At 39.2% G+C, this 14,304-nt stretch overlaps 1 protein-coding gene across 4 annotated transcripts in view; it reads right to left on the reverse strand.

The window, feature by feature from the left end:
• Positions 1 to 472: 472 nt before the first annotated feature.
• The window catches only part of DPY19L1 (dpy-19 like C-mannosyltransferase 1), a 53,366-nt gene continuing 39,534 nt past the window's right edge, over positions 473 to 14,304 (reverse strand). For all 4 annotated transcript variants that reach the window (XM_082316967.1, XM_082316968.1, XM_082316970.1 and 1 more), the window contains 4 exons: positions 6,004 to 6,178; positions 5,037 to 5,136; positions 3,510 to 3,635; positions 473 to 2,426 (listed from right to left, as the gene is read on the reverse strand). In XM_082316967.1, coding sequence (XP_082173093.1) covers positions 2,270 to 2,426; positions 3,510 to 3,635; positions 5,037 to 5,136; positions 6,004 to 6,178 — 558 coding nt within the window. In that variant the 3' untranslated portion in view covers positions 473 to 2,269. The remainder of the gene's footprint in view (positions 2,427 to 3,509; positions 3,636 to 5,036; positions 5,137 to 6,003; positions 6,179 to 14,304) is intronic.

Genomic DNA, 14,304 nt, shown 5'->3' on the forward strand with positions numbered 1-14,304 from the left:
AGACCGGTTCAAAGAGAGGGACATAACATAAGCTGAAAATTTACAAACAGGGTCCGGCCATCTACTCAGTAACAACAGCCTCCTCATCAAATGGGGAACATTTTTACTAAAGTACATCTTTGAACCTTAACTTTCAAAAGTTTCTTCATTCTACCGGTATTTGGGCTTCACTCTTGATTACCTGAGTTTAGAAACTTAGAACAAAAAGAGAATGATTTTGAACTGCCTTCCAAGTCCACCTTGCGTGTAGATAGGTATTTGACATCTTCTCACTGTCTTTTCACGTATTCCTGCACTGATATTCCAAACAAAACGGAGGCTGGAAAGAGGTGTGTGAGTTTGATTCAATTATCTGAAGCACTTCCTTGCCTTGTTTAGTTGAGGGTTCAGCTTCAGTCATATCTGCTGTGGCAACTGTATTAAACTTCAGTTTAATAGACGTAAGAGCAGAAATGTAAAATCCATCAGAAACATAAGAACAATTTCCATCTTTTTCTTTTTTATTTAACCACATAAGTACATGTCACCAGTTGGCATAAACTTCATAAAAATACAGTACCTTTTTGTGCTGTAACACTAGTCACAATGTTTATATAAAGTTTTTTTTCCTGCTTCCTTGAATTCAATTAACATTTTAAAAAGCGACTTCCCAAAAGCCCTTTTTGTGATAGTTTCCTTATAGAAATTTTTCCAAAATCTATTCTGTAAAAGTTAAAAAGCTAATGCATTTTCAGCCATTCTCCCTCACCCTCTCAATAAAACAGATTTTAAAAAAATAAGAAGTCTTAGAATACTGATCAGTTGTTACACTACTACTTTATCATAGATTCCCATTTAATTGATACTGTTATAGGCATGATGGATGCTATTCCTACCGCATCTAGTATTGCTAGATGCTATCAGGGCTAAAAAAGACCAGTCACATCAATAGACTGATGTCTGAACAAAAAAACCAACCAACCAACCAAAAAAAAACCCAAAAACAAAACAAGTCAAACCAAAACCAAAACATGAATGATATACAGAGAAACATTAGACTTTAGAAGTCTTATACTATAGAATCACAATTACTGTGATACTTCCCAATGGCAATAAACATACAAAAATTTTGTCAAGTCAGTTAAACGACTAAAGGGTGTCCTTGCACTGGGTATCTGGGAAAGTGAATTCTCTAAATTCTTTATCACTGGTAATGTTGGTGTGACACCAAGATGACAGAAAAACTGCAGAACCAGTCTAATATTATTGGAGCAATTATACCCACACAACTGACTACACCCATATCACAATTAGGTTAAATTTCATTTTTCTTTAATGCTGATGATAAAATGCAGGCAGGATCTAATACATGGGGAAAGAAAATAGGGCATAAATTTTGAAAGTAATTTCTTACCAAGTTAGGCGCTGAAGGTCTAGTTAAGGCAGTGAAGGATTTATTTTAGTATCTTTCTAAGGCTATGACAGATTTTTCCTGAATAAAGCATTTTCCCTTAAAAATTTCACGTATATTATGCCAGCTTATTCTGAATGAATAAGAATGCTAAAAATCCTTGGACACTGAGAAGCTAAACTATTGCTCACCGCAAATATTACCATTATTAGTCTTCTTTTTTAATATCAATAAGATTCCAAGAACATGCACCTAAATAATGAAGTTTCAAGTCTGTCTACAAACTTTTCCATTTCAAAAGCAAGCTTAAAAGCATGTGTTAAGCGATCCAAAATGACAAATGTTCTTAATCCTCTCAAAGAAAAAACGTATCTCTCTCTGACATGACTAGTGAAACTATGTGACTTTTAAGAGAATTTCTAGTATCACCTTGTCCAGAGGGGTGATGGGTAATGAAAGTGACATGAGAAATGTCATGCCAGATGCTATAGCACCATTCCTTTGTTCCTAGCTGCTAGCACCAAAGCTTTAAACAAACTTGCTTTGCTAAGACATTCTGACAGTCCCATTTCACAATATCATTGGTTTTGAGAATGGAGTTACTTTCCATAGCTACTTTTAACTCTTTTTGGATCAGTGTTAAATAAAATGTGCAAACATATAATCATTTGCATAGCAAATCTCAAGGGACTGACCCTGAAATAGAAATCCAAACTGTTAGGTTTAAGATATTTCTATAATCAGAATTCACTTAAAATGGTAAAAAATAAAATACACATTTTTCCATTTTAAGTCTAGTAGAAAAGGTATTTCTGATTTAGAATTCTTATAGTTATAGTTTAAAAAGTTGAAAGACTGATGGTTCTTTGCATCGAAATGTTATTCCTTTGGAATCTTCAAAACTCTGTAATTGCTGTTTTCAAATACTGTGATGAAATATGGCCTGGAATCCTTGCTCATAAGGGTACATAAAGGAATTTTGCCGCTATTAGCAGGATCTTCGACATCCCAAATTTCAGGCATACTGCAACCAGGCCTAGAAAACATATGAATACAAAAAGAGAAATGAAGAAATGCCATCAAAAAACATAGTTTGCTGAACTCAGTTTTATAACCCCCCTATGAATACTTGATTGTGCCATCTTGATTGCTTGATTGTGCCACTTCTTTTTGTTTGTCTTCGTATTAGAAATTCTTATCAGATTACAAAATCAATAAATATAGTAGTAATTTTAAAAATAGTATTGAGAATGTGTAAAATTTGTCTGCTTTTGTGGTTACAGAATTAATAACAACTAATTTGGAGGAGGAAACATATAAAACAACTTAAATTATACAATGAACATTACCAGGGACCCTTAAAACTTCCTATAACATGGAAAGTAATGTTCACACTCCTAACATTTCTAAAGAAAACTCAGGAAATAAAACACCTTTAAAAAAAAAAAAGTAATAACTCCTTGCTTTTTTATTAAGGTACATAACCAACAGCAATTCCCTGTACAATTATCTTTCAAAGTTAGAATTACTGAGAATTTCCTGATTTATCAAAGATAATAGCAAAGAAATAGAACAGATTCATTTCATTTTATTCTAAATGCAAAGAAAATAAAATCAAAAATCCAGAAACAAATCATGTTTTAAAGGCCAAAAAGAGAAAATGAAAAAAAAGGGGGGGGATCAAAAAAAAGGAGCATAGCTTTTCTTAAGGGCAGCTTAAATGTGACAAAATCTTCAGTGACCAGCAATGGCCATAACATTCTGGTGCTCAAACTATCTTTTACTCTGCACCTTTCATTCTTACTAGGCTTTCATTATACACACGCATCTGTTCTTGCCACCACAGAATAATGACTTGTTTCCTTTGTGGATCTCTTCTGTATTTTACAGTGAAATTTAAAAATACACACAACACAGGTTTTCAGATGCACACAAAGACCACAAGGTTGCTAACGTGGGTAAAGTTAATTATACTTATTAATATCTAGAGACACTGGACAAAAATCTATTTTGGACACTTAATAAAGCACAGATCAACATTTCAAAACTACTACTTGATATGAATCTTAGACTACATATTTGAGCGGCATATCATTCTTGTGAGAGAGAGATTACTCACTTTTTTCTGCTTACACACAATGACTCTTCCAGAATATAGTAATTCACTCCTAGCTTTATCAATTCTCTTTTTACTTCTTTTGCAGGTTTTCGACTGTACATGGAATACACTACTTTAGTTCTGGCCCTGTAAAAAGAGAAATAGAAAAGTTAGCTAGCAACAAAGCATGAAAATATAAGCTTTAACTTTAGACTGGGCAGGAAGGCTTTTTATTTCACAAGACAACTAGGCTAAAACAAAGTTTAAAGTACAAATGTCAGTTGCTTTAATGTTATTATTTCTTCACAAATATAATGATTCCAAGAAAAATGTATAGAGCACTTCGATTTTTCTGTAGCAGGAGACAACTTCATAACAAGATCCATGGTTACTGTGAACAGAAAATGTGAAGATGTCAAAGCAATGCATTCACCATATAATATTCAAGGCTAGAAATGACCTTGCTCGGACCGGAGGTGATCAGAAGAAATCATCTGCCCAGTCTCTCCACAAAAGGTCATACTCATTGCCCTTGTTCGGACTTTTTTAAATGCAGAGTGCAAGATTTGATGTCTGCCTACGCTGAATCAAGCAAAATCATCGCTTGTAAACCATGATCCTGTTTATATTACCCAGTACTATCCTCCTTTGATTGTGCAAAGCATTGACATTGTTAACTCCTGTTCATTTTCTGATACTGTATCATTTCTAGCTTATTTCCCTGAACATGCCCTGTCCCATATTTTTGTAATTAGAATAGAATAGAACAGAACAGAACATTCCGCTTCAGTTGGAAGGGACCTACAATGATCATCTAGTCCAACTGGCTGACCAATTCAGGGCTGACCAAAAGTTAAAGCCAGTTAATGCCAGACACAGAACTAAGGACATAAGGCATGTAAAATGAATTCACTCCTTTTCTCCTTTATCCCTCGCTATCTTGTTGTTTTCTTGTTGTGTTGTTTTTAACCAGTTTTACCAAATTACCAAAAAATGATGCTACAAAATTAAAAAAAAGAAATTCATGACCTTATCAATCCATCTCAATTTAGAAAAATATCCTGATTTTGAAAATAACAAAGTACAAAACTCAGTAATTCCATTACAAAATTTCAGTTTCAACTAGTCTTAGGATTTCAATAATTAGATATATTATCATGAAAAAAATTACAACCAATCACAGAAAGCTAATAGGAATAACGAAACTGGCTATCTTTAGAAAAAAAATCAAGCCTGTCTACAATGCTAGGAGTAACTAGAATGAAGAAAGGATATAATAGTACATGTAAATTTCAATTCCATAATTATATTCTGTTTTTTTTGGATATAATTTTGAAGCCATATCTATCTTACAGTATATCCTTTCTGATGAACACAAATCGTGAAGAAATACTGCACGTGTTTTCCATCTGACTAAAATAACAAATCAAGTTCTACGGGGTTTTAACAAATTTTACAATATAATGTGACGCCATTCCTACTGTATATTACCAACATTAAGAGAATTAACAGCAAATAAAAAAATCAATCCTCAGCTTCAAAATTCACCTTAATCCTGCATCTTCATAGTGAGGATGATTTACAATAGGACGAAGTGTAGACAATTTAACACTTGCCATTGTAGGCATCGCTCCTGCAAAAACTGCATCTGAAATACAGAATGAAAGGCATGTTGGAAATAAAGAATAAAGCAGTAAAACCAGAGAAGCAATCTTCAAATATCTAAACAGTAATCCTGTAGAAAAACATAAGGTGTAATGAAGAAAGGGTACTGTCCTTGAGAAGGCCTTACACTGCACCAACAGGAGATGCACAAAATGATGCTTTATGGTTTGTTGGGGTTTTTTTTGTTTGGTTTTTTGTTTGTTTGTTTGTTTGTTTTTTTAAAACCTTGAACTCAATATAAGTAATTAGATAACTAAACATCTAAGAACGGAGATTTAATACATCTTATTTTTCTTGAACGGGTAGAATCACTTATTCATCATGACAACACTTTTTTTTGTCACTTCTTACACCATTGTTAAATGAACAATAAAATCTCTGTCCACTTCAGCTTGAAAGTATTTTCCTGCTAAACAGGTAACTACTTTGTTTCCAGCTAGTTTTCTAACACTTTTACTCACTTAATAAAAGGACAGGAGCAACCACACCACATCCACTTTGAATTCTCTTCTAGCAAAATGATGATCATGGACCCACATACAGGGACAGTGTCATGTAAGCAAAAACCTGTTTTAACTGAACTTTGCAAAAACCCTTTTGTTGTAGAAATACTACACCAGTGGCTAGAACCTCCAGACTGGTAGCCTGGAGTCTAACGAAGCAAGCTTTTGGCGTTTCTTCATTTGAAATAGCTTCTATATGGACAAGTATATGTGACTAAACCATGGCTGTAGCACAGTCGCATGGCAAAGCCACAGATAGTAGTAATACCTCTGCAGTCATTCATACCAAATTCTATAGTTACATCTCACAGTAAATGCGGAACATCATACATTATTAAATAGTTTACCTTGTCTGGTACTGACTTTTATCCACTCTAAGAGTTCCTCCTGTGGCAAATTGCTAAATTCTCCCATGATGTTCCACTGAGTTTGAAGGTTTGCTGATCCCTCTATTGCCATCAATGCTAAAATAGCAAAGACCAATGTTTTGGGCTGGATTTTACAGAAGAGCCATCCAAACAACTGAAATGCAAGAATTGATTAATTTCTAGACAACAATTCCGTAATGTTGTATGCAGCACAATTCATTTTTATTTCTCGGTAAGGAACCTAACATATATTACAATATGAAACTTCTCTGCTAAACTTCAGTGAGACCTCATAAGAAGTATTCATGTTTTCTGAATGTAGGGCATTATATTTGAAATTATTCTTCTTCAAAAAAAATTTTACATTAATGCAGCTTTTAAAGTTGTAGTTCAAATGTCAAATTCTGCAAGTAAAGATGATTCAATAATGCTAACTGCACTTTTTCAGTATTTTATCTCCTATTTACATTAAGAGTTTCTAGCTGTAGTATATGAATTAGAGCTTGTACTGCAAACTTCTGAAAACATATCAGAAAGGCAGACTTTGGGGATATAAGGTTAATGTGTTTTTAGATCCTACTCTTCCCTTTCTTGACTGAAAAAGATGGCCCTCACATTTTGTCCTAAAAGTTGTTTGCTGGAGGCTCTAAGCAAATACTCATAAATATGTGAAATGGGTAGTTAGGAAGAAAGAAGTACCAAATTTGCTGTGTTCAAGTTTAGTTTGAGCAAGAACACTTTATCTCATCCATATCTGACCTAAACCTTAAATAAGATAAAGTATCAATTACTTTTTTTTTTTAAGCTATTGTTAATTAGAAGTAAGGCTTCACATTTCAAAAATATCACACCTGCACTAAATAAATACATTTCATTCTGAGTACCTTTATCTATTTTTTTAATTAAAGCATGAAATGATGAAGTTTCACAGTAAAATCTCCCACTAGGCTGACTAGACCAATTAGGTAGTGTACGTCATCTTTGTTATAAACTGACTGTAAACTACATTACATTATTAAAACTCTCAAGCTACCTCTCCAAAAATACAGTGTACTCTACTCTCATCCTCAAAGACTTGCTAAACACTCTAGCAAGTACAGCAATACTATCCGGGGAAACTTAATATACCAAACATGCCTGACCACTGTGTAGGTCTCAAAGGATGAAGTGACATAAATTCATTTGTATGCTGCTCTACATGAGCAAACCTCCTTTTACCAACAGTCGCAAAAATCTCACTTCAAGAACGTGTTAGAACGTTGGAATTCTTTATTGAATTCCATGGCTTTTCAAATGAAAGAAAAAGGCATTCCTATCATGCTTTTATAAAAACTCATTAATGTTCAAAGTATGTAAATTCACCACTATTTTGTTTACAGAAAGAGCCTAGAATGGTCAAACATATATGCATTGCAAGAGAAGCAGTTCTTTTACGGGATGCTGTTGCTCATGAGTTTTTTATACCAATTCAAGGTTTTTTATTTGTTATTGTCAAAAGAATATGTTAAGTCTTTCTCCAGCTATTTTTCTTTCCTTTCAAAATTTCCACTCAGGATAGTATAATTCCTCCTAACAGAAAGAGGAAATGTGTGGATGTAAACAGTTATCATTTTTATTGCCCATCAGGTACCACAAGCTGCAACCTTGAGGTAATGGAAAGTACACAGATTCATGCAATGGGCTGAAAGAACACAACATACAAAATTCCTTTTCTATGCGCAGAATAATTCTAGCATGTCTTTTGCCTATTTGTTTGGTTTTGGTTTGTGTTACAAATGTCCATCTCAGGCTGACTGTTCACTAATAAAAGGACATATTTTGAAAGGCAGCTGATTAACATGTTATCTATCTATAGCCTCAAAATAAATTAATTATTCTAACATATCACTGCAGGTAAACTTCATGGTCTGCTAGAGGAAAGGATAGTGCTGACCTCAGTTATGACGAGATAATTACATATGCTAAATTTGCTTAAATTTTTCTTGCATCTGTAAAGACAAGTTGCTACTCATCAACTTATCCTTTATGCAAACATCTAAAACTTTACATAACGATAAGTGTACCAGGCATTAATCAATAGTTTGGTCACAAGTCCCATCTTCCCCTGCTCATCTCCGTCACAGCAATTCTTCTGAATCAATATTGCACATACGGTCAGATTTTTCAACCTCAAACTACTACTCCTGCTCAGCAGCCAGTAGGACAGAAAAAGCTCACTAAAAACCACTTGATATTTTCCTGAGCCTAAGAAAAAATAAGGAGTCTTATCATCCCTTTGCTTGCTTAAGTCAGAGCTGTCTTAGAAGTGGTCTGATCGATAGCAGCTCAACAGCCTTACAGGCCAGTGTTTCTCTCTCAGGCCGAAGCCCATCATGTATTACCTGGAAGATTACCAGCAGCTCCCTACTAAAGAAAGCATACATCAGTCAGATCAGAGAGAATCTGGCTTGTCTTTTACAGGTATCAATCAGCACTAACCTAGGGAACATGCTGAACAGGTGAAAGAGCCTTTGCTGATAGCAAGAGAAGGGAATTTTTTTTTTTTTTTACTTAGATTGTTCACCTAAACTTGAGTACTCTTTAACACAGGTATGTCCTTATCCTAAGGCCCGAGCCAGGGCCAGGATAATCACAGGCCCTGTTATATGGGGCAGCTGGTCATTTATCATCTTCTGCACAGAACAACTGTCCAAACTGCAAAAATCTAAAGCCTTAACTTCCCTAGCATTCGAGACCTATTTCTTTCAAGCCAACTATGCCTCCATGATGCTGCAAAGGAGGACGAAAAAGTCACTGGACCTGCGCCATCTGGTCCAACAGGAGCAGCTCCCAGAATAGATTATCATACACATTTGTAGCTTCCCGGAAGCTTACTCTGACTCTACAACCATAGGAAACAGCAGAACAACGAAAGGGCCAAAACGCAGTTGGAAGCAGAAGAAAAGAAAATATTGATAAAATACTCTGAACCTGTTCTTCTTCCAATATTTACACAGTGATAACATGTGGCACCCTCTAAGATCCAAAATGCAATGATTACCAAAAGCACCAGTTTTCATCAACTGGCCTGATGACCTTAGTTGCAGTACTAAAACAAAACCCACAAAAATCCAGGATGAATTACTGTAGTGCCATTACTGAGGTGCTTTAAAAAAAGAAATAAAAAGATCACCAGCTGAAAACTTTTACTAATATGACATGTAGCAGCTAACATACTATATGGAAAAATGCAAATGAGGCTACATATTAACAGAAACCATTCTTAGCAGCTCATTCCTAGGTACTTTTTCCTATCTTTCAGAGGTTTTTTTTCTCTCCATACAGCAATAAAAAGCAGATCAGATTTTATTGTTTTTCAGATCTCAGAAGGCTGAGAGGCCTTTTCCTGCGGCACAAAACATAGAAATACTTTTAGTTCTAAGCTTCACTAGAAAATTCTACAAAAATTTTTCAATAATGACAGGGCAGAAAAGCCCATCAATTTTCTTCTAGGAACACACAGTTAAAACAAGAAGAATTAAGAACAAATTAACTTTGGACAGAATTAATTTATATTGTAATTGTTATCTAGAAATTGTATGTTAGAAGAAATCAGACTTTTTTCTTTTTGCTTTTCTGTCTTTTGAAAAGCAACTTCATTTCAAATTACTCAGAAACATCTCGTGAGAGCTCATTTAGAAAAATTTAACCACACTGTAACTGCTATTACTTAAAAAACCAGACCACCTAAGAGGACACCAATACTTCAAGAACAACTAAGAGCCGTAAGAACACCTGTGAACCTTACAGAATAGCAAAAGTGCAGAGGAAAAGTAAATGTCTCTTAAGTCCCAATACTCAGTTACAAGGTGGCTAAATAAAGTTATTTTTTGAAGAGTTTTTGACATGTTTTTAGCTTTTTATATGTTCACTGTACAGATTAATTTGATGTTGGCAAACACTCAGCACTTTTACCTATGCCAAGTATCAAAACAGGCATCAAGGAAGTGATGAGCACACCATTTAAGCAAACTGATACTGTGTAGCCTGTCTGGCATTATCAAGAACTGTCCTTCCCTGAAAGGACACGAGGGAAGCAATCCAGTTTTCTGGGAAACAATCATTTGTTCAGCTGCCTTAACATGGGACAACTTTCTCCTCTTTGCATAATTCTGTCTCGTTCACTCACCTTCTGGTTGTATTACACAGGTGTCAGATGTTTCACAGCCAGTAATTGCCTTCACCATACAACCCTAATTCACCTTTAGGACAGGCTCCAGTCACAGATATTGTGGGAAAAACAGTGTGTATTGGGCATTATAGTCTCTATCATACTGCACATGCACAAGGCAGCCAGAAAAAGGTTGTAAATACATCGTCAGTTCTGGCACTCCAGATTTTGAGTACTGAACTTTGTGACATTATTCTTGTTATTTCTTCAATTTTCAAGAACAGCAACGACTCAGGTATCTTACTAAAATCCTAATTTTCTACCCCAGCCATTGCTAGATTCCCTACTCTATGAAACATTTTTCTCTTTTCCTTCTCACATGATGTGATGACTCACATAACTGGAGTGCTGCAATGGATGGCTACAAGCTCTTTAGAAGGGACAGGCTAGGAAGGAGGAGGAAGGGTAGCCCTGTATGTTAGGGAGTGTTTTGACTGTCTAGAGCTTAACAACAGTAATGATAAGGTTGAGTGCTTATGGGTAAAGATCTGAGGGAAGGCTAATAAGGCAGATATCCTGGTGGGAGTCTGTTACAGACCACCCAACCAGGATGAGGAAACAGACAAAGCATTCTACAAGCGGTTGGCTGAAGTCTCACAATCTCTAGCCGTTGTTCTCGTGGGAGACTTCAACTTAGCAGATATCTGCTGGAAATACAACACAGCAGAGAGAAAGCAGTCTCGGAGGTTCCTGGAGTGTGTGGGAGATAACTTCCTGACACAGCTGGCAAGCGAGACAACCAGGAGAGGTGCCCCGCTGGACCTGCTGTTCACGAACAGAGAGGGCCTGGTGGGTGATGTGGTGGTCGGAGGCTGTCCTGGGCTCAGCCACCATGAAATGATAGAGTTTTCAATTCTAGGAGAAGTAAGGAAGGGGGTCAGCAAGACCACTACCCTGAACTTTAGAAGGGCAGACTTTGGGCTGTTCAGGAGTCTGGTTAACAGAGTCCCTTGGGAGGCAGTCCTGAAGGGCAAAGGAGTCCAGGAAGGCTGGACGTTATTCAAGGAGGAAATCTCAAAGGCGCAGGAGCAGGCCGTCCCTGTGTGCCGCAAGTTGAACGGGCAGGGGAGAAGACCGGCCTCGCTGAACAGAGAGCTTTGGCTGGAACTCAGGGAAAAAAGGAGAGCTTACCGCCTTTGGAAGAAGGGGTAGGTGACTGAAGGGGACTACAAGGATGTTGTGAGGTTATGCAGGGAGAAGATCAGAAAGGCGAAGGCACAGCTAGAACTTAAACTGGCCACCGCCGTTAAAGATAACAAAAAATGTTTTTATAAATATGTCAGTGACAAAAGGAGGGCCAGGGAGAATCTCCCTCCTTTGTTGGATGCAGAAGGTAACCTTGCCACGAAGGATGAGGAGAAGGCAGAGGTACTTAATGCCTTCTTTGCCTCAGTCTTTAATAGTCAGACTGGTCATCCTCGGGTTTTTCAGGCCCCTGAGCTGGGAGATGGAGATAGGATGCAGAGTGAAGCCCCAGTTGTTGAAGAGGTGGCAGTCACCAACTTGCTCCTCCACCTGGATGCTCACAAGCCCATGGGGCCAGATGGGATCCACCCAAGGATAATGAGGGAGCTGGCAGAGGAGCTGGCCAAGCCACTCTCCATCATTTATCAGCAGTCCTGGCCAGCCGGGGAGGTCCCAGATGACTGGAAGCTAGCAAATGTGACGCCCCTCTACAAGAAGGGTTGGAACGAGGATCCGGAAAACTACAGGCCTGTCAGCCTGACCTTGGTGCCGGGAAAGGTCATGGAGCAGATCATCTTGAGTGCCATTACGCAGCACGTGTGGGACAGCTGGGGGATCAGGCTCAGCCAGCATGGGTTTATGAAAGGGAGGTCCTGCTTCACTAACCTGGTCTCCTTCTATCACAAGGTGACCTGCTTAGTGGATGAGGGGAAGGCTGTGGATGTTGTCTACTTGGACTTTAGTAAGGCCTTTGACACAGTCTCCCACAGCATTCTCCTGGAGAAGCTGGCTGCTCACAGCTTGGATAAGTGCACTCTGCGCTGGGTTAAAAACTGGCTGGACGGCTGAGCCCAGAGAGTGGTGGTGAATGGAGTTAAATCCAGTTAGCAGCCGGTCACAAGTGGTGTTCCCCAGGGCTCAGTATTGGGGCCAGCTCTGTTTAACATCTTTATCAATAATCTGGAAGAGGGGATCGTATGCACCCTCAGTAAGTTTGCAGATGACACCAAGTTATGCAGTAGTGATCTGCTGGAGGGTAGGAAGGCTCTACAGAGGGATCTTGACAGGCTGGATCAATGGGCTGAGGCCAACTGTATGAGGTTCAACAAGGCTCAGTTCTAGGTCCTGCACTTGGGTCACAACAACCCCATGCAACGCTACAGGCTGGGGGAGGAGTGGCTGGAGAGCTGCCTGGAGGAAAAGGACCTGGGGGTGTTGGTTGACGGCCGCCTGAACATGAGCCAGCAGTGTGCTCAGGTGGCCAAGAGGGCCAATGGCATCCTGGCCTGTATAAAGAATAGTGTGGCCAGCAGGACCAGGGAGGTGATAGTGCCCCTGTACTCGGCACTGGTGAGGCCACACCTCGAGTACTATGTTCAGTTTTGGGCCCCTCACTACACGAAGGATATCGAGGTGCTGCAGCGTGTCCAAAGAAGGGCAACGAAGCTGGTGAAGGGTCTGGAGGACAAGTCTTGAGGAACAGCTGAGGGAACTGGGGTTGTTCAGTCTGGAGAAGAGGAGGCTGAGGGGAGACCTTATTGCTCTCTACATCTACCTGAAAGGAGGTTGTAGCGAGGTGGGGGTCGGTCTCTTCTCCCTAGTAACGAGTGATAGGACGAGAGGAAACGGCCTCAAGCTGCGCCAGGGGAGGTTTAGGTTAGACATTAGGAAAAACTTCTTCACCGAAAGGGTGGTCAAGCATTGGAACAGGCTGCCCAGGGAAGTGGTTGAGTCTCCATCCCTGGAGGTATTTAAAAGATGGATAGATACTGTGCTTGAGGACATGGTATAGATGGACTTGGCAGTGTTAGGTTAACGGTTGGACTCGATGATCTTAAGGGTCTTTTCCAACCTTGACAATTCTAGGATTCTATGATTCTGTATTATGTCCGCAACAGTTCCTAGCACTGGATTCTTTCTCCCACTCATCCTCATGGTGATGTTCTCCATATAGACACTTTCACGAGTTCCCCATTTCATCTTCCCAATTTGTTTTCTTGTTAGTAAGCCCAGCTCACTATTAATCATAATCTTTCACTCTCTCAATGTGGGGTACTTAATTTATATGATGTAAATAACACTTTCAACAAAATCACAGCATGGTTGTTGTTGGAAAGGTCCTATGAAGGTCATCTGGTCCAGCCCCCCTGCTCGAGCAGGGCCACCTAGAGCCAGTTGCCCAGGACTGTGCCCAGATGGCTTCTGAATATCTCCAAGGATGGAGACTCCACAACCTCCCTAGGAAACCTGTGCCAGCACTTGGTCACCCTCACAGTGAAAAAGTGTTTCCTCATATTCAGAAGGAACCTCCTGTGTTTCAGTGTGCACCCATTGTCTTTTGTCCTGTCACTGGGCACCACTGAAAAGAGTCTGGCTCTGTCCTCTTTACTCTCTCCCTTCAGGTATTTGTACACATTGGTAAGATCCCCCTGAGCCTTCTCTTCTCCAGACTGAACAGTCCCAGCTCTCTCAGCCTTTCCTCACAGGAGATATGCTCCAGTCCCTAATCACCCTCATGGCCCTTTGCTGGACTGTCTCCAGTATGTCCGTGTCTCTCTTGTAGAGGGGAGCTCAGAACTGGACCCAGCACTCGGCTGTGGCCTCACCAGTGCTGAATAGAGGGGAAGAATCACCTCACTCAACCCACTGGCAACATTCCTCCTAACGCAGCCCAGGATACCGTTGGCCTTCTTTGCAGCAAGGGTATATTGCTGGCTCATGTTCAACTTAGTGTCCACCAGAACCCTAGGTCCTTTTCTGCAAAGCAGGTTTCCAGCTGGTCAGCCCCCAGCATGTACTGGTGCCTGGGGTTGTTCCTGCCCAGGTGCAGGACTTGGGCACTTCCCGTTGTTGAACTGCATGAGGTTCCTGTCAGCCCATTTCTC

The sequence above is a fragment of the Platalea leucorodia genome, assembly GCF_965183815.1.
Source record: "Platalea leucorodia genome assembly, chromosome: 1".
NCBI lineage: Eukaryota > Metazoa > Chordata > Aves > Pelecaniformes > Threskiornithidae > Platalea > Platalea leucorodia.